Source organism: Protopterus annectens, chromosome 5.part1, assembly GCF_019279795.1.
Source record: "Protopterus annectens isolate FY-2018-M chromosome 5.part1, PAN1.0, whole genome shotgun sequence".
Lineage (NCBI taxonomy): Eukaryota > Metazoa > Chordata > Ceratodontiformes > Protopteridae > Protopterus > Protopterus annectens.
Window position 1 is genome coordinate 737,985,330 of NC_056736.1, and position 21,823 is coordinate 738,007,152.

Consider the following 21,823-nt stretch of genomic DNA (forward strand, 5'->3'; position numbering starts at 1 on the left):
AATCTAGGAAGCTTACAAAGCTAACTAGAGACACTGATGCATATACAGACACCAAATTGTACCCCCTACCCCCCAATTCCCAAGGCTGGCATCAGCGTATAACTGTGGATGAATCTTTGAGTGAAAACGTTAATGATGCTGACTGTGTATTAACTACAATTGATAATGGTGATTTTTTAGACCAGGGGAATGGTCCCAGGCACTCAGAGCGTCAGAAAAATCAGAATTACAACCAGAAAGGGCAAATGTCCAGGTATTATGCAACCCCCTCAAGCCAACAGAGGGAACTTTTGGGGGAATGGTTGGAATTAATAGTGGGGGAAAGCAATAGTTTCAATTAATAATGAATGTGATGAGAGACAACTTCCTACATTTTTACTACCTCCTTTGAACATTGTGTTTAACACTGCAAAAGACTTTAAAATATATATTTTTTCTTCTTTGGGCATTCCAATTGAGTTATGTGATTTGCTTTTTAAAGTATTAACTTTTGTTCCTACAAGGAAAATGAATTTGGTTGTAACTCTCACTGATTTGAAATTATATACATGAAAATTAAATCTTCATTTATTGTTTTTGAATAATGTATTTGTGGAAAATTCTTTGACAGTGGCTAGTACTGACAATCCGCCATTGCATAGTACTCTAATGGTGTTTCAGAATATATGTGAACTGGATTGGTAGAGCTTTATGTCATTCTGGCTCTAGGAAGCCTAGTGTGAATAATCTAACCTATGCTGAAAAAACAGCGTTAGATTTGTTGAAAGGAATATCAGGTGTTAGCCTCATTAAGCCTGATAAGGGTGGGGGTTTGATTGCAATGGATGAGTGTGATTACATCAATAAAATGGAGTGTTTATTACACTCTACCACATATGACGAAAGTTCACTAAGTGAAATGAATACTGTGTATGGAAAAATCAGGATATTTTTACGATTTATTTATCCAGGGTTCAATTGACATACATCAGTATAATTAGCTTATAGCTGAATTTCCTATCACCCCCACCATTTTTGGGCTTACCAAAATCCATAATGATGTGAATCAACCCCCTATGTGCTCAACTCTGGACGCAAGGGGGTCAATTACACATCCTCTTGCTAAAATGTTAGACACTGAACTTAAAAAATACGTGTTTGCAGAAACACATCTGCATTGATTCGTGGGATTTTTTGAAAAGGCTTAATGGTGTTGGGTATAACTATAAACGTGTTAATTACAACGGACATAAAAGATCTATACACAGTTATACCACATTCTATTGGAGAAGAGTGGTTTTGCGAATACCTGACCTTCAACGGTCTTGAGCAGGAAAAGATGAATACTTATGAGCTCTTACTAGACCTAGTGTTAAAATCAAACTTTATTTGGTTTGAGAAAAAGCTTTATCTCCAGAAAGAAGGCATAGCCATGGATTCTTGTGGGGGCTTGTATGCTAACATTGTGATGTTAATGTGGGAACACAAGTTCTTATTTTCCTCCACACATTTTTCCAGCTGTGATTTATACCTTTGTTTTCAGGATGATATTTTTATTCTTTGGTCAGGGTCTGTAGATGCTATACAATTATTTATTGAGTTCATTAATCACACCACTGATTTCCTTTGTTTTACTCGCACTTAGAGTCATACCAGGACCAAATGTCCTATTTAGATGTGTTGGTTAAGAAGGATGTGGAAAATAGGTGTTTTACTGCTGAAATATTTCACAAACTAAGTTTTTTTTAACATATATTTGCACTTTGAAAGCAATCACCCCTTTGTCCAGAAACAAGCTATATTGAAGGGTCAGCTGGTGCGAGTGGCCCGTATGACTACCAAATGAGACAGATTTCAGGAAGAATGTGAACTAATGAAAAATATGTTCATTAACAGAGGCTATCCCGTATGGTTAGTAAATGAGCTTCTCAGTCAAGTACGGCATAAAAGAGAAATTGGATATTTTACACCTTCCCACTTGACAATGTCTAATGATTTTTCTACCAGTGGTAATGATGGAGTTTTTAATTTAGAGACAATCAACTTTAATGTGGTTGGGAATTTTAATAGAGCTTTTATAACTACTTTTTGTACTGATAGTAAAGTTTTAAAAGAAATTTTAATAAATAACTGAAAGGTTTTAATGAATGACAGTTTCATTAGAGAAGAAAATGGGTGGGGAGACCTGTTATACTTTATAGAAGAGGCTGTAAGTTCAAGCAGCTAATAGAGAGTAGTAAAATAAATAAAAATGCAGGACATGAGAAAATGTGGTGCGTGCACTTTGTGTAAACATATTATTTATGTTGGACATGTATGTATAAATAACACGAACATCACTGATGATGGTAAAAATGATTGCAATTCTACAAAAGTAGTGTATTGTGCTCCACGTCAGTCCTGCCCATGTTTTTATGTGGGAAAGACAGAGCGCAAGCTTAAATGTAGAATTAGCGAACATTTATGTGACATCCGTAACAATAAAATAACAAATGCATTGGCCAGACACATTAATGCTTATAATGAACATTATTTTAAATTTGTGTTGGATTCATTGCAAATTACAGGTAGAGGTGGAGCATGGCCGTTGTTGCTTGAAAAAGCTGAACTCTGCTGGCAAATCCGACTTGGAGCACATTTTTGGCCAGGTTTAAATGAAGCAGAATCTCTGGCATGTTTGATAAAATTAAAAGCTTGCTTGAGACAGATGCTAGGCGTATTTGCAACATGTTATTTTGAATAGAACACAAAATAGTTCAATGAACCATGTTTTGCTACATTGTGTACTCAAATGTGAAACAAGTTACTCTGCGAGTGAAGACTGTGTACTGGGGGTGTGTCATGAGGCTAGTTACTGACTGGTCTCTAAGAAGTGGTGTGTATTTTAATTTAATTCTTGATTGGTTTTCTTTTTATTTAAGGGTGTGTATAGGTTCTTTGAATTTATCTGATGAAGTTCTGGTATTGTTAGCAGGACGAAATCCTGTACTACTGGTTTTAAGAATAATTTTCTAAATAAACCTGCGTTTTCTACATCCAGCTGCCCATTTATTGGCTAACTACATACAACACACCCTAACAACCTAATATCTAGACAAGAAACCTATCCAACACTATCTATAACCTAACCTACCACACACTAAAGGGTAGGGGAGAGAGAAAAGAAAATGAAGAAAATAGAAAAAAGATAGAGTCAAAAGCAGAGCCACGGATTGTGCTGCAAGCTAGAATAGTGGCAAACTTAATCGAGGGATTGTGGGTTGGGGAGGGGGAGCCCAGTAAGCTGAAGTCTTCTGGATTTGTCCGGCACTGGATCCAAGTTGGAAATGATAACATAGAGCTGGAAGCCAGATGAAGAAGACATCGGATCTCAGTGTCACTGTTCATTTAAATAACGACATGGTGTTAGTTTAGCCAGACAAGGACAGTGTCTGAAAACTTTTGAGAGGTTTGTGCCACTATCTCCTAGTAACTAGTTATCAGATACCAGTCCATTGAATTTAATAATCCGAAGCTGGAGGCACTGAAGACATCAAGTGCTTGGCGCTGGAAAACAAACTTTGTAGGGAGGTTAGAAGCTAGAAGGGTAGGGCCAAAAATACAGAGGTAAAGAAACGAAAGTTATCCATGTACATGTATATGGATGAGTATGGTGTGCCTGGTGCAGGCGTGAAAACAGGTACCTGCATCTATAAACACATGCATCTAAAAGTTATATACTTGCCTTTAACAAAAGTGTCAAGATTAGGGATTTGAAAGAAACATTCATTTAACAGTTCCCAGAGTAATTAATTCCAAACAGTTTTAATTCCAGTATTAGAAAGGTTAATAAAGTCTCAGAAAAACTGTGCTAAGGTTAAGAATTATTTATTTATCATTTGTTGACCGAGAAAGTCCGACTAGGACAGAGCCTATTTTCAGCGAAGGCCAGGGGAGAAACGTTCCACACGCATGTCTTTAGAATGTGGGAGGAAACCCACGCGAACGCAGGAAGAACATGCAAAATCCCCACAGAAGGCATCCCAGCCGAGAATCAAACCAGAGAACCTCTTGCTGTGAGACAACAACGTTAATCACTGCACCACTGCGTCACCTGCAGAAAGAAACGTTACTGTGTTAAAGCTCCACAGAAACTACATCGACTGTAAAAGCTGTTTCGATTGTTTTATCAGCTTAAGAGCTAAGTGCAATGGACAACTAAAAACCTTGCTAGTTTTATGCAAAGTATACCAGGTTTTAATTATGTTGACATCAGTGACTAATTAATATGCAATGCACCTTTAAGGATTTTAAAATAGAGATTCAACAAGATGCAGCCAATTTTTCTAGCCTCAATGCATAATAAAAAACAAACAGTCTCTTGTATTATGTGTGCAGCACTGGGTGGAGAATTTGCTACAGCAAAGAGAGCTTTTTGTGGAAGAATGACACAAATCATTTGCCACCTTTGTTTAATCGTTCATGAAGTAAATACTGTTCAAGCCAAATTCTCATTTAGCATGTATAAACAGGAGATCTATTTGCTATTCCTAGTAATAAAGTTAAGGCAATTCCTTGAAAAAAAAGTTAAGTCATCAAGAAATCAAAGATTTCAACTTACAAATAGCTTGTTACTGATGTACTGTGCAATATGAGAACCATTTCACAAGGGAGATAAATGCTTCCAGGCAAAAGTGAAAGCAGTCAGAAAGAAAGACAAGTTAACAAGACAAATATTTAGTAGTCTATGGCAAGAGTTAACATAGTTTAGTTCAACTTCAGAGGCTGAATCTGACATCCTGACACTTAACAGACGTGTTAGTCAAACAGGATTTACTACGGCATGAAAGGATGTACCTTGAGCTTTGCACCGACAATTTTCTAAACTAGATCAGATGAGATGCTTTGAACAGAGAGACTAAGACTTGCTACATCCAGAGTCTGAAGTAATCGTAGTACAATGACTGGTGCTGAATTCTTTAAGGCAAAGCTGAAAGGAGTAGCAAGTGAGAAAGTAACTGAATGTGTTGAAACAGAACAAGCTGTATATATTGTTCAGTGTGGAGTGACAAATGGAGTACAATACAGGCCATTAAAGGAAATAAAAAACATGAAATTACAACAAACAGGGAGAAAAAAGTGATAAGACCTCAGGGCTGCCCCAAATCACAACTGCTATACTGGATATCTGTGCTTTACAATCTACTGAGTACCTGCATTATTTACTTATTTATTGCAAAACAGAGGTATTCTGTTTCTCAACAAGACAAGATAAGATAGCAAGGATAGTATCAGGCATATCCCTCAGCCTCTCAGTGTAAGAAATCTGGTCAAAGCCAGAAATAATGGGGGAACAAAGGCCCAAAAATAGGGAAAGAAGTTAAATATTGTTCTTATAAACTTAGAAAGTTGCTAGAATAACAGGTTTTGCATTATTATGTATTTTCTGAAGGATATGAAGTCTGAAACTCAAATAGCTGTCATTATTTAGTATTATTTAGTAATTTCAATCCTCAATGATTTGCAAGAAAACCACAAATTTTATGAGGAACAGACCAGAAATATGAGGCAAAAATCTGGACAGTTGAGTGGTATGGTAGCAGGTAAACTGGACAACTACAGAGCTTATGATTTCTACATGAACTTTATGGACAAGCTGAACCATAAACATTTTAAATTACACAGTAACACACAAAATCGTGGCAGTGGCATATTTTTCCCATTTACATGCCTTCAAAAACTTGTGGATGAATATAAAACTAAGAATTCTGTAATTAGATTATTCACAGACTATAGCCTTTGTGACTGCGGTGGTGGTGCTGCGGTAGTGTTATCGCCTCACAGTAAGACGCTGTCCGGTTCGATTCTCAGCTAGAGCGTCTTCTGCGTGGAGACATGCGTGAATGGACGTACCTTCGTTGAAGGTTGTGCGTCAGAGCGGGCAACTCGGCACGTAAAAATCTACTGGCAATCATTAGCGGACCGGAGTTCCGCTGTGGCGACTCCTAACCAGGAAAAGCCGAAAGACACAACATAGACTATAGCCTTTAAGCCTTAGCAGATTAACTGCAATAGAACTAATCTGTGGAATCCATTAGCATGATTTAAGGAGGAGATAACCAGATGATGCCAAGAACCTTAATATGTTACAAGAAGCTGCCCAAAAGCTTGTGCTATAGCTGTAGTTGTCCAGTCATGAATAGATATTAGTCCCAATAGAGTTAGCGCACCAATACTACTAACTTATAAACACACACAATTGCCAAGGTGGCCCCATTCCTTGGGGAACAAGGACTGTAGCACTACAAACCCTGTACTGGATAACTTCACCAACCACTGTGTGGTGACATCACTGTACCACCCATAGTACTTTAGAGATATCAGCAGTACTGGGCAAACTGCCAGAAACACTGCTCAAGTCTGAAGCCTCCAGTGCCTTGAGACAAGTCAAATATTTGGTCAAAATAACTGAAAGCAGAATTACTTTTCCTCCCCAAGACACAGCATCCTCAGAGTTGATTATTTAATATAGGTGGCACACGTCTTTATATTGCACGGAGGAGGCAAAGCATCCACAAAAATTCGGTGTTGGCTTTGAACATCATGTGTCAGCCAAAAATATTATTTGGTTAACTGATATTTGATGAAACACCCCAGATTCACCCACTGTCCCTTGACAAAAAGGACAAATCTGAGGAGTCTGCATTATGGCTAGTAAATTCACTAGATTTCAGGTAACTATTTTATGGAAAAGTAAAGCTGCATCCAAAACAGGTTTCACAATGAAACCAAAGGTTGACCATCACTCTGGACACCTTCAGCCTACTACTTACAAACAAAGGCCTGGGCACTGAAAAAGCATAAGCAAAAATGAAGAGGTCACCTCAAGGGAGCAAGCATGAAATCTTTAAAATTCCTTATGCAAATACTTCTTGTAAAACTTCCCATTTTCTAGGAAACGCCACAGTAGCATTACTTACTTTTTCAGCTTTCCCCTTGCAACTTCTTCCCAGTGCCCATTAAAGTTTGGCTATATGGACCCCCACAATGCCCATTCCTGATACTGCACATTCTCCTCCTGTAAGAGCTTTAACATAAACTGAAGTAATACTGCTTGTTAACTTTTAGCCTTCAATAAATATGGAGGAGAGAGAAAATTGCCTTTTTTGTCTTAATGTCAATTTCCTTTTTGCAATAGTTACACTTTCTGATTTAGGAATATTGTCTGCAAAGGTACCTAGTGCCTCCCTAAACTGCCTTATTAAGTTACTATACAAGGACTAAGTGGGGTTAAGGTGGGGCATCACACCTCCATTACAAATGTTATTACAAAACAATTTGCAAAAATGGAAAAATAGTTTGTTATGCCAAGTTATCCGGCCAACAGTGATATACAGGAATATGCATGATGGCTAAAGGAGTGCTCAGCTACCCCTGCCAACCACAATGAAATAATATGATTACCTTTGGACACATGTCAACAAAGAAGCCAGCTCTTACCCCTCACACAGAATACAAACTGTTCCTCTAGTATTCAAAGCAACAAACATTTCAGAATGTTACAGCCTGAAAGTGTCAAGGGCATACAGTCAAAGAAGACAAACATTCTATGTAATCAGTTTTGTTTTTTAAGTTTTATGTAAGCCTGATAACAAATTCAAGACTTTACTTCGATTTTCTATTCAGATGAACAGCTACCACAAATTCAGATTCTGCAGAAAAAAGTCATAAAATGGAAAAACAGTAACACGTTCATATATAGACAGATATGTAGATAATCATACTACTTGTGAATAGTCAAATGTATGAATTCACTAGACATAGAAACCAACGTGCACCTTTATCAGACTGTATCATTCCCTCAGCATCAACTGGCAGCTATTTTACCAACATAGTAGAAAACTGTACGCAGAAACAGGCCATACATGTATTCTTAACAAGATCAAAGTCAAAGCAGAAATAACAGCAGTTATGAATTCGAAAAAAATATTGGAGTCCAAATGGAGTACAAACACTTGGTAAGCCTTCCTCTTACAGCTGCAAGGCCAAGGACAAGTTATGCCAATTAAACTGCCAAAAGCTGTAAATAAATAACTAAAACTCAGAAAAAATGTCTGGTAGAAGAAAAGGAAGCTGCAAACTGTAGATGTATTAAGCTGCTTTTTTAATACACACACTTTTCGTCCGGGCACAGTCCAGACTTCTTCAGACAGAAAAACACAATTAATGTAAAAGCGCACACTAAAATACTCATATAGGAACAGCACATGACTAATTGTGCCCTATCCTAGCTGTGCTTGACTAATTAGACAATTAAATACTTAAATGATTAAGTACTACAAGAAACCCCACCCTTCATTCACCTCAATTACTGTTAAAAAAAAAAAAAAAAACAGAATATCACTAAATATCCTATCACTGTCAACTCTAAAAAAAATAAAAATATAAAAATATACAAACATATATATATATATATATATATATATATATATATATATATATATATAAAATCACAGTGAGTTGCAGTCATAAATAAATCATAAAAAGTGAATGATGAACAATGACATTTAAAAACACCATAACATCAGATTAAAATTAAATGAATCAAATAATCCAATGGTTCAATTAACTGAAATTCATTCTAAGTGTATACAGCACCTTGAGAACTGCGCCGTTCAAATGTTACCAAGAAAGCTTACACTTAGCCTGGGTAATATACCTGAATTCCATACGTTTGAAACACTTTGGGGAAGTTTTACAACAAATGTTACTCATGACACATTGGTGAAAGTCCACTGAACACAAGTAATCCTTACTTTGTCACTCCACGCCGCATCTTTCTGCTATTCAAAACATTCACTGCTGACCCAGATGCATTACAATCCACAATGAAGGGTCCAGCTCGGAAAAACAGATAGAACTGGTGTATATATGCAGTGAATGTTTTGAATAGCAGAAAGATGCGGTGTGGAGTGGTGTGCCATGGGCACTTCAAGTGCGAATAGTTATGCAAACATAGTAATGGCTAACTGGGAAAGGAAGTAGATAGTATTTGAGAAGTGGCAACAAGTTAAATTCTATAGACGCTTTATAGATGACCTCTTTTTGTTATGGCAGGGTACAGAGCCAGAGTTAATGTGTTTCCACAAGAGCTTGAATGAGAGCACTACCTTTTTAAAATTTGAGATGAGTCATTCAGAAAGTATCACCACCTTCCTTGATGTAATGGTGAAAAGGGACCCACAAGGGAGTTTCTCAACCCAAGTATATAGAAAGGAGTGCTACAAGAATACATATATGCACCCCCAACATATTTTTAAAAATGTTATGAAGGGGCAAGCATTAAGAATTTCAAGATTAACAGCAGAAGAGACAATATTTGAAAATGAGATAGAAGATTTGAGTGGGAAATTCTTAAAAAGAGGTTATAATCACAATGAAATACAAGTAGTAATGACAGAAGTTAAGACTTTGAGGCCCACAAAGGGCAAACCTTATTTCTCACAAGGAGAAAGTCAGATGATGAGAAAAATAGATATATCCCACTCAGATAAAGTTAAAATAGCCACGGATTATACGTCTGATGTTAGAATTATGAAAGATATTGTGAGGAAACACTGGCCTGTACTTACAAGTGACCCGCATATAAGAGAGTTGGTTGGAGAAGAATCAGTATTTTGCTATAGAAATAAGTCGTCACTAAAAAGACACCTTTGTTATGCTAGTACAGAGAAGAAAGCAAAAGAACATCATGCAGGAACAATACCATGTGGTAAGTGTAACCAATGTAAATGGATAGATCATAGTAATAAATTTGAACACAATGATACAGGAATAGAGTTTACATTTAAAGTTACGCCCACTTGCAGTACTCAAAATATAGTATATTTAGCTATCTGTAATGTGTGTTCATCTTACTATATAGGTGAGATGAACAGGGAATTTAAAACAAGGATAAGAGAACATTTACTAAGCATTAGGAATTTATTTATTTATTTTACATTTGTTGACCGGGCTAGTCTAACTGGATATATGTCCATTTTCAGTAGAGGCCCGGGGAGAAAAGCTCCAAACATGAACAGTAACAAAGTTAACAATATTTAAAAGGACATGTATATAAAAAATACAGTACAAAGGTAGCATTGGTTAAATTAAAAATATAGTAATATAAATATGGACTATAGCCATTGTACTAAAGGTTAACTAAATATAAAATAAGAAACACTTGTTCAAAACACAAAACAGAGTAAGATCACTGCAATTTTACTTTTAATATAAATAATGAGGAAAAAAGTAGGCTTGGAGGCTTAGGTTATTGTGAGGGGAAAGGGATTTGAGCAGGAGGGGCAGAGGATTTCAGTCTGGGTTAGCACAAGGACAGAGCCACTGGGTTTTAAGATGTTCTTTGATATGTTTTTTGAATAGAGAAGTAGAAGCTAGGGTAGATAGTTCAGTAGGGAGCAGATTCCAGTTTTTACATGTAGTATTAGAGAAAAGAGAGTCACCAGCTTTGTTGTTAGATTTGATTGAGGATAACAGAAGTTTATTGGCAGAACGTAGTGTAGCTAGATTTTTATATAGTGAAATCAGATCAGTGAGGACAGGGGTATTTAGAGGGGTAGTGCAGGATCTTGTGAGTAATAAGTCACTGTTTACTGAGTATATGGTTCCGTATTTCTAGCCATCCTAGTTGTCTGAGGTTAAGGCAGTGGTGAGTTTCAAAGGGAGAGCATGTGATGAATCTAGCTATGTTATTATAACAGTGAGAAAGTTTGGAGAGGTTGTTTTTTGATAAGTTAGTATATATGGCAGAGGCGTAGAAGAGGGCAGAAATGAGGTGGGTTTGGGCAATTGTTTTCCTGGCTGAAGGGGTAAGGAATGGTTTAATTCTATAGAGAGTACCTAGTTTTTTGTTAACAGACTTTATGGTGGAGTTAATATGGTCATCATAGTTAAGCAGATTGTCAATTGTAACTCCTAGTAGCCGGGTGGTAGTATCCGGGGTTATGTTGGTGGCATTGTTAGAGGTAATGGTAAAGAATGGATTGGGTGATTTATGAGTTGGAGTAAAAAGTAGTAGTTTTGTTTTTTTTGGGATTAAGGAAGAGGCAGTGTTGCATAAACCAGTTTTCAACATTTTGGAATACAGTTTGGGTAAGTGACTGGAGGGAAGCTAGATTTTTAGCAGTACAGATTAAGGTCGAGTCATCTGCATATTGAATGCAGGTGGCTTGGGGTGTGTTCAAGTGTAGGTCATTGATAAATAAGGAAAAAAGAAGGGGACCTAAGATAGAGCCTTGTGGGACTCCAATATTTACGGGAAGTAATGATGATAGATTGTTATTCCAAAGCACTGCTTGTTGTCTATTTTGAAGGTAACTCCTAAACCATTGTAATGCTTGTGGATTAAGAGAATAGGAATTTAGTTTGTTTAGAAGTTATGGTTGACCATGTCAAAGGCTTCTGACAAGTCAATAAATAGTGCAGAGAAGGAGTTATTGCTCCGATTTTTATTTATAGAGTCAATGAAGGATAGAAGGGCAGTCGTAGTACTGTGGAATGGTCTAAAGCCATGTTGGCAGTTTGCTAGTAGGTTATTTTGTAGTAGGTGGTTAAGTAGTAGTTTGTGAATACATTTTTCCATTATTTTAGATAATGGGGAGAGTAAGGCAATAGGTCAAAAGTTAGAGAGCTCAGTAGAGGATCCACCTTTATGAAGAGGGATGATATGGGATACTTTCCAGATGGTAGGAATTTTACCTTCAGAAATAGTTCTATTAATAAGGATAGATATGGGGTAGCATATAGCTTTTGTGGCAATTTGTAGGTATTCTGATGGGAGACGGTCAGCTGATGGGGTAGAAGGTTTCAGTTTTTTAAGTAGCTTGTAGATAAGAGATGTACTAACAGGTTTAGGTGAAAGGTAGAGTTGAAGAATTGGAAGTATTTGGTAGGGAAGTAGAAGAGGGAGGTAAAGAATTAGCTAGGGTTTGTATGGCTTCTGTAAAGTAGTTGTTAAAGGCATCAGGGATTTGGTTGGAATTATTATGGTTGAAACCTGATGGGACAGGAGTAGTAGGGTGTCCTGGCTGAAGAAGTTTATCCCTGACCAACATTTTTGTGGGGTATGTTCACTGGATTGTTGGAGGTGGAGGTAGTAGTCTTTTTTGTCCTTAAGAGTGTCTTTTTTGGTAGCATTTCTTAACTGTTTAAAGAGGAGGTGATCAGATGGACATTTGGTAGCTCTCCATTTGGCCCAGATTTTATTTCTGAGGAGCATTTTTTGCTTTGTTTGTTTAGTTAGCCATGGAGCAGTTACTGTTCTTATTCTCGTAGTGCGATAAGATGCATGGTAGTCCAGAATTTGAAGAAAGTTAGTGTTGAAGTAGGTAACAGCCTCATCAAGTTCAAGATGGGTTAGGGGTGACCAGTTACATGCTAGCAATTCATTTAGGAAGCTATCTGGGTTAAAGTTTTTTTTTGAGCGGGATGTTTTGAGATTATGAGTTGTTGAAATATGAAGTTTTTGTCTAGTCATATAGGTAAGCATATGGTCACTGATGTTATCAGGGAGGGTACCTGGAGTATAAGTATTAGGGTGGTAGTTGATAAGGATCCAGTCAAGAGTAGTTTCTTTCCTGTTAGGTTTGTGGATTCTAGTGGGAGTAGTTATTAATTGAGAGAATCCAAAGAGATTAATGTGGTTAGTAGGGTTCTGGGTACTGCAGGTGAACCAGTCTATGTTGAAGTCACCCAGTACAATAGTCTCCTGGGGTAGTTGGTTAGATAGGTAACTAAGTATGTTTTCAAGAGTATTAGTATTGTTACCAGGGGGTAGATACATACAAATTAGGTAGATAGATTTGGAGTTGCTGATTTGGAGTTTGATAGACAGACAGTGCTTCAGATTTGCTGTCTAATGATGGAAAGCACATTACAGGGGGAAACTTGGAGATTAGATTTGTAGACAATGGCTATACCTCCACCTTTTTTGTTTATACGGTCACATCTAAGGATATTATATCCTGGGGGGTAATTTCATGGTTTAGAGTAGATGGTTTTAGCCAGGTTTCTGTGAGACATAGAATATCAAATGAGTGCAAATCAAGGAGAGCATGTAGATGGGAAATGTTATTGTTGACACTTCTAATATTCAGGTGAGCTATTAGGAGGGAGTTAAGTCCTTTAGCTATTGTAGGAGTGTTGGGTAAAGTTGCATTATCAAGGTTATTGCTTTTGTCATTATTGGGGCCAGGGTTTGGATGAATATCACCATCTAGGAGGAGGTGATGTTGGTTATAGTATAGAAATTTAAAGATTTTGTGGAAATTATTAAAATTCTTTTTAATAGTGAAATAAGTCATGTGGGTAGTTCTGTGATATTTTGGTAGAATATAATTAGAGGTACTGGTTATGTTGCTGTGGTTAGGGGTATAGATGAATGAAGATGGAGAAGTTTGTTGGAAATGATGGTTTTGTTTAGATAGAGTAAGATTTTCAAAGAAGGTGAGTGAATAAGGTATAGTAAGAGAGGCTATTACTGTAGTTAAGAGTAGTGTGTGTGCAAATATAGTTTTGTGTGTTGTGGTCATGGTAGTGAGTAAATTTGAGGTGTGGTTAGCTTGAAAGTGAGGAGAGGTGGAAGAAATGATGCTTTGGCCAAACATGTGTTGAAAATGGGTTCCACACAATTTTAGATTTATGGCCATTGAAGTAGTTAGTGAAAATGATAGAGGGGGAGATATAATCAACAAAACAGAAACATCAGAAGTAAAGTGGACAGTCACGTTAAGAGGCAACAGAGGTAAGGCACTAAATGACAGGATACCATTAAAGCCTATACAAAAGAACAGGTCTCTACGTCAATGAGACCCAGTATGAATAGAAATTATGTTAGCAATAGTATTAACTATGTATGTTAAAGTTATGAAGTTTATAACAGAATGGTGCATACTTAGGATGAAACTGAATTATGACATGGGAAACAGTTAAAGGATTTGTTTTATTATTTTTATGTATGTATTTTATATTTTTTATGTACTTGCATATGTGTTTTTATATTAGTAATGTTTGAATACAAATAATGCAAGTGATTCAAGTAGAGATGAATATCTCTTTAAAATGAATGGGTAATTACTATTTAATTGGTATTATCAATTTAACTTGCCTTATAAATAAGTGGATAGTACTGCTATTGTAATGGTCTGATGAAGTGGGAGGTAGTCCCATGAAAGCGCTTACCTACTGCATTTTCGTAATAAAGCTGTGTTTTTATATTCTACAAGACTTGCTCAAGGAGAACATTTTTCAAAGAATTATTTGGTATAGCAAGTTTCTGCTTGGTATATGTTCCCAGGACTTTTGTGTGCACTTTTGATTTTTAGACTTCATATACTTCAGGAAATGCATGCCAATGCAAAACCTGTCATTCGATCAACTTTTTAGATTTGTAAGAGCAATATTTCAAAATTTTCCCTATTTCTGGGTCTTTATCCCACTTTTATTTATGGCTTTGTCCAGATTTCTTGCTCTAAAGAGGTTGAGAGGTATGGTCTCTTCTCATTAAGAATGGAATGTTTTTTTAATTAACATGTTTACCAGGAATGTACAACTGGACAACAGCACCCATTTTCAGTGGAGGCTTGGAGAGAAAAGCTCCAGGAAAGACAATATTAAGACAATCACAGGCATAACTAACATGCAATATTAATAAATAGAATCAAATTACTAAATTAACTGCTCCAGGAAGATAGAGAAAATAATTTACTTGCAAATACATTAAAACTTAAGAGTAGCAGGACATTATATAGGCTACTGGTAAGCTGACTGAAGCTGTGGGAAGAGAGAGGAAAAGGAAAACAGGATGAAATTAGGCATGGAGGGGATAAAAGATTACGGTATATGAACAGAAAGTGATCGACGATGTAACAGAAACTGACAGACCAGTGTAGACAAGGAAGTAGATTAAATAAACTCAAAAGTGGTGGGCACAGCTGAAGACTAGCAATGCATATATTATGAGCAGATGGTGCCCCCAGTGGATCATTAATTTAAAATGGATAAATATGTACAGTATGTACAAAACATGATGTAGACACATTCCCGTATTCCTTTAAGTGGAGGGTTTAGAATATTTATTTATGGAGTTAGCTGGTGAAGCTGGAAGAAAGCGTTTGGCCATCTGTAGCACACAGCTGCAAAGCCAGCATTCAGTTATACATTTAGTGTGGATACAAATGACTGCATGCTAGATATGGACCTCAAGAGAAGTGGGATTGAGTGTCAGGATATGTCAATGCAGTTAGAGTACAGGGTATTTCCTGCAGATCTAATAGGTTTCTAGGTGGACAAAAGTTTATCGTGTGAGCATAGTGGTCTGTTGGGATAGCAGTTGTGCAGAACATTGCTCAAAGCTGGACATTTTGATATGTCATGAGTCACAAGCAACCAAGAATACGTGAGATGGGTAAGTAATTCAAGGTGAAGTAATTGTTTTAGGACAGAAAAGTGATGGGTTCTACAGGGTTTGTTAGCAGCGTATTTTGTTGCAAAATTGTTCAGTTTAGTTCTTACTGCTGCCTGAAGATTAGTGAGGACTGGTGCCCCATACAAGAGGGATGGTAACAGGTAGGTAGTAGCCAGGGCTGTTTTTGTGGTGCTAGTAAGAACATTTTTACCTTGCTGTAAATAACCCTCATAGTTTCTGTTGAGTTTTAAGGTTACCATCCATTAACAATTCCCAATAGTTCAGTATTCTGAAACACTTTTACTATATTATCAAATGAGGTAGTTTTAAAAGTTGGCTTTGACTTGTGCATGGGATTCGGGGAAGAAACAGAGCAACATAGCTTTTTGGGGGATGCATTGCAGAGCCAGTTTTTAATGGAGGTAAAAGCGTCTTATGTGATTTGCTGAAGATCGCTTAGGCTGTCTGTATAGCAAGCAAGGGTTGAATCATCTTGTGTATTGGATTAAAGGGGCCTACTGTGAAGAGGTATACAAATTGTTAATAAAACCAATAACGAGAACAGAGCAAAAATATAGCACAGGGTATTTCCTGCAGATCTCTCAGGTTTGTATGTGGAAAGAGGTTGTAGAACTTACGCTTGCCATAACAGTAGATGCTGAACGTAATCACTTCTGCAGAAGCATTTTCCTATATGGGTTATAATCCCACCAACAGATAAAACAGATGGCAAGTCTCTCAGAGTTTCTGGTTCTCCTCCACACATGCAGCCAGGCAGCTGTATCACAACCCCCCCCCCCCAAAAGAAGAAGACAGCAGCTTCAGCTCCAACATACTCAAGACTTTAACCCCAAGGGAGAGGGAGCCTTCTGTCCTGAAAAAACAGAAACGTTAGGAACACGACAATAAAAATATAAGGAGGGATATGGAGGGAAGGCGAGTCTACTGCAGCAGAGACTACTTCGAACATGTACTGTTATGGCAAGTGCAATTTCCACAATTATATTATGTTTATCAATATCACTACTGCAGTAGCCTTTATTTATACGGACAGAGTACCATAGCTTATCCAACCTGGGAGGAAGAGGATTGGGATCCAGAAGAATCCAGGCTGTAATGCTTTGTAAAAGTATGTACAAAGGACCAAGTACCTGCCTCTAATACTTTGAACCCACCCCCTTTCCAGTATGCCAAGATGATGACAAGGTTCTAGTAGAATGTGCCTTGATCCTGCCTGGAAGAAATCTACCATGCTGGGAATAACAAAAAGCAATAGCAAGGGGCAACCGCCTTGAAAACGTCTGCTTTGACACAGCTGCCCTTTCTATGTCCCATCAGAGAGAATACATGGATACTCAGCTTTCCTAAAGGACTAAGACAATATTCAAGAGTTGCCTAGGCATGTCTAGAGTATGGAAAATCCTTTCTCCCTGTTTAAGTTCCGAAAAGAATACAGGATGACTGATGGCTTGATTCAAAGCAAACCCAAACTATTATGGGCATGAATGACAGATTTGGTCTAAATGTAATCCTATCTCTATGGAAACCAAATAGAATTCAACCACCACAACAACCTACAAATCAGACATCACAGCAATATGCAAAACCATCTTCAAAACCATGAATCATAAAACAGCCTGCTGAGCTGGTTCAAAACAAGACAGATTCAAGATCCCAGCAAGATGACACCTGTTTCCAAGGTGGTCTTAAATATAAAACCCCTTCCAAAAACGTCTTAATTAAAGTCTGAAAATCCATGGACGGACATGCTGAAATGGTTGACAGGTACATGTGGCTAAAGGATTAAGACAGGCAAGAGGATTGTAACTCTCAAATACTGAAAGATCAGAAGTACAGAATTTGTGAATGGGGACTGATTATCACTGCAGCACCAACTAGAAAATGTCACATTAATTAGAAAGACATTTCCTAGCAGCAGGTTTTCTTGCCTCCTTTAATACCAGCTGTATGTACTCAGAAAAAAGGTCCTGAAAGGTATCAAACCTGCATCATCCAGGCAGTCCGTTGTAAACTCCTCTGATCTTGTGACAGTAGATCCAGTCTTGGAGGAAACTTGTCGTAATTGCCAATGGCCGATTCCATAAGGGAGAGCCACTGTTGCCTGGGCCAGAAGTAAGTCCCACAGTGATCTTTGGAGTGTCCTGAATCTTCAGAATAATCTTCAGAATAAACTTGGAAATCAGTGGAAAAAGCATAAAGGAACATTCTCTATAAGGGGAATGAAAAAAATATCTGTATTACTGTCCTGCTTTCAAGGAGTCCTTCTGGAGAACTCATTTAGTTATCTGTTTTAAAGGAAACAAAATCAATCCCTCTGAGGTGTTTTCCATAAGTGTATCAAATCCAGGAAGACCTCCTGCATCACCCTCTATTTGTGAGGGTCTGTCATGATCCTTCTCATCTTGTATGCCACTATATTTGGCTGTGCTGGAATGCAGAAAGCTTGGAGGTTTAAACAATGCTTCAGAGCAACCTCCCAAGCTATAAACAGCCAGTGTGCCCAGAGGGCAAGACCTACTGCAAACTGTTTATGTACCACAACACTGTAATCACTGCCAGAGGTCCAGGGGATGACAGATGATTACAAGATTCAATAGTATGGATGATTAAAAGATTATATAGTGTGGATCACAGCTAACGTGTCTTTCATGTCTGTGTGATTTGCAGGGATTATAAACGAGGAAATGGGAGACCTGTATTCAGTGAAATATGTTCTCTCCATCAAAGCAGTTCTCCCTTTACAAAACCAAAGACTGGAGTTTAAAAATTCAGAGGGTGGGAATATTGGGTCAACACTGTTTTGAGAACTACTGAATTTTTCTCAAGAGTAGCCTGGCAAGATGAATCATGAGAATCGATGCCATGAACCCTAAAATCCTGAGATACTCTCTGGCTGAGAGTTGAGACTGACTGGAGAAACTCAGGAAGACTTCCAGATACAAGACCACTTTCTCCTCAGTTAGGAATGCCTTTTATAGGACAGAATCTAGAAGGCATCCTAGAAACACTACCCTGTCTAGAGAAATTAATGAGGATTATTTTTACAGTTGATCTAAAAACCCAGGGGGATTTATAACCAATGCAAGGGACTCTTGACACCTGAAATATGACTTTGCAAAGATAAACAAGCCATCTAAATAAAGATGCATGTGAATGCCCTGCAGTCTGCAATGTACTACCTCTGGAGCTGTAGATAACCTAAAAGGTAATGCAAAGAACTGATGAAGTCACCAAGACACAGAAAACCAGATGAACCATCTCAACACTGTGGCAACTGGACGACAATCATCTTTCAGATTTAGACTGTCCCAGAGATGCCACACAGGAATGAAAGGTAATAAGCTTGTAAAGTCAACATCCTGAGCTTTGACACTTTCACACACAAGTTGGGAAAAGAATGGTTGAGAACTGGTTTCTAGACACTATCCTTTTTTGATACAAGAAATATTCTTGAATAAGCCTTCCAAGACGGCTGCACAGTGATCAACAGCTTATCCTAAGCTCACCCCTGTGTGAAAACAGAAACTGAGAAGTGCTATTGAAATGTTTTTTTTAACACCTTTATTGAATAAGACACAGGCAAACGTACATTACCAGAAAACAAACCATTTTAACATTTTCCTTTTAAATACAATATACATCCCATCTATTTTCTTTGCTATCAGTCCAACATTACAAAAATTGCTGAATTCCTGCCTTCCCTTAAACCTCACTCCTGAAGATTATATGCATGCATTTTCCCACAATTTCCATTTACTTCTATGTTAATTGCTCCTTCCTATTTCCAAAGATCCCTCTCCATTTTTTTAATCTCTTTGATAATATTCAATACCTCAAAGTTAGTGTAGAATGATTTCTATTTTCTAGTAATTGCTATTTTAGCAGCCATCATACTTAAACTTAATACAGTCTCAGTATGTCTAGGTAATTCAGATCCTGTGACCCAGCTCAAAAGAATCATTTCCTTACTTACAGCCATTTGCTCACCCCATATTTCTGACACAGCACTCTGTAGGAAATTCTTAAAATCTGCTAAATCATTACCCCTCAAAACATGTTTCCAGTTACCACTTTCTTCCCCACCACACTTCCAACATTTCCTATTTACCTTAGGACAATTATTTGAAGTCTGCTTGGGGTATAAAAATAACTATGCAATCACTTTTAAGGAAATATCCTAAATCTTCTGGACTTTGTTGCATACTTGGGAGCCACACGAATGTCTTCCCATTTAAACTGTTTTTCCAGTCAGTCTTCCCAAACTTTTATCTCCTCTCACTGATTCTTATAGTTGCAGTGTAAAATTTGATATGCCTTACTAATGCTCCTTTTAACAGCAACTTCTGTTCTAGATTCGACCACAGCAGGTCTTTAACTTAAGATTCCTATATCCCTTGCACTTTGCCTATACTCTGATATCAATTCTGTGGTAGAGAAAGCCGTCTTTAGCTTGCAGTTCAAATGTCTTCTTTGCCTCATCTCATTCTATTACCTTTCCCTGTCTAGTTATTGGCTTCCAGTACCCTAGTTCCTTTTGCCAGTTTTCTTGAGTAAATTCCAACCCCTTTTGCCTATTTTCTGTACCCCTAAACTTGCAGTCGTCATCCCTAATGGCAAAATCTCCTTTCTCCATTCACGTAATGCAATATTTTATAAGTTAGTGCTTGTTTAAGAAAGTAACTACTGTATTGTAATCCATAGTCCTAGGGTACCCTGTTATAGTAAAGATGTATGCTGTCACTCTTAAAATAAATCAGCTACATGGAAATGAGATCTGCATCCTATAAACTGGTCAAGTGCAATACAATATGTGTGTGTGTTTACAGGGTAGTTCCAGATCACAACCGACCATTTGCAGGTACAGTTCAGGTGAATACATTCACGGTAATGAAAAAATACTCAGACAATAATGTCAATACTGAGAAAGACAATTAAAATTTGTACAGTAAGAAATTATAAGTCATGAAAACAGACTTTTGAGTAACTTGGAAGACAGCAGGTAGTGGGATGTTGGCTCTGACTGCTCAATCAGACAGCTTACAGATTTTCAGCAGCGTCTGAAAAGTAAGCTCCGTTATTTATTTCTCATCTTTTATCACAAGTGGAAATGATGTCAAGTAATGTAAAGTTTAGTGGACTGTACTGAACAACACAGAAGGTTAAGAACCATTCAAATGAAAGAACTTCCCATTGTAAGCAATGTACAGCTATGAAATGTCATCATACCACTGTAATCAGATACATTTACTCCTCGCATCTGAAACAAAGAAATTAGTCACCGATTCTTGCACAGTTGTGTGTCACAATTTAAAAACAGCATTATTGTGACAGCCCCAATGCACCAGATTATAAGCATTTTCTTTAATAAATGTCAGATACTGTAATGTAATGTTCCCCAGCATTTTTCAAGAGATGAAAAAATAATCAACCACACAATGGTTCATAATAAAATATGACTGGATTTTAATACAAAATATGAATGGAATTCAAATGTAATGACATGACAATCCTCTAAGCCATTTCAAACTGTGATTATAAAAAATGTAAGAAATGGAAACAGTCGTGCTGTTAAACTGAAAAAAGAAACAATTTTACATATTTCAAGAAACATTAGGACAGCCACTAATTCTGAGCTTTGTGAAATTCATGTTCTATTAATGAAAGCAGCTGCCATTTCTTTATGACTATTTACTTGTAACTATACAGGACAGATGCCAAAACATGAATAACTGATTTACAAACACAATGCCGCAGGCATTAATAATCACACAAAGCAATACACTAATTCATCACTCATACCTTCAATCAACAGCTCTTGTCCATGGCTTCCAAGGAGTGTGCGAGAAAGGAAAGGGGCAAAGTCGACGAAAATTTCTCGCAGAAGAGGAGCAACTTTTTCTAAAGCTCTTTCTAGTTTAGCAGTGATGCTGTAAAAAGGAAAAAATATGCATATAAATATATTTATATATATATATATATATATATATATATATATATATATATATATACACACACACAAACATGGCAACAGACAACTTCACCATTGCTTCATATAAAAAAAATGAAATATTTCATAGTGTCTGGATGATACAGGTCTGATATTCACTGCAACAGATAAAGAAAGCAATAACTTAATGAAATGCAGGCTTACCCAGAAAACCAGTATGAAGTAGCTCAGGTATACGAGTGGGAGGATGGGAGCCGAGGAAGTGTATGTAACTGCACATGCACTCACACCACACTAACATCAATGCATGCCATACAGCTAAGGCAGGCCAACAGAGAAAAGCCTTCCTATGGTCAGAATGGTGCCATGATACCCTAATACTCTCCTCCATCTTGCTGTGAAAACTGGGGAACAGCACTGGGGCATGACAG

At 37.3% G+C, this 21,823-nt stretch overlaps 1 protein-coding gene across 1 annotated transcript in view; it reads right to left on the reverse strand.

Annotated features, from left to right (window-relative positions):
• NBEA (neurobeachin) overlaps positions 1 to 21,823 on the reverse strand; it is a 4,581,458-nt gene that overhangs the window by 2,151,410 nt on the left and 2,408,225 nt on the right. Inside the window, exon 39 of the mRNA XM_044072852.1 lies at positions 21,245 to 21,372. Coding sequence (XP_043928787.1) covers positions 21,245 to 21,372 — 128 coding nt within the window. The remainder of the gene's footprint in view (positions 1 to 21,244; positions 21,373 to 21,823) is intronic.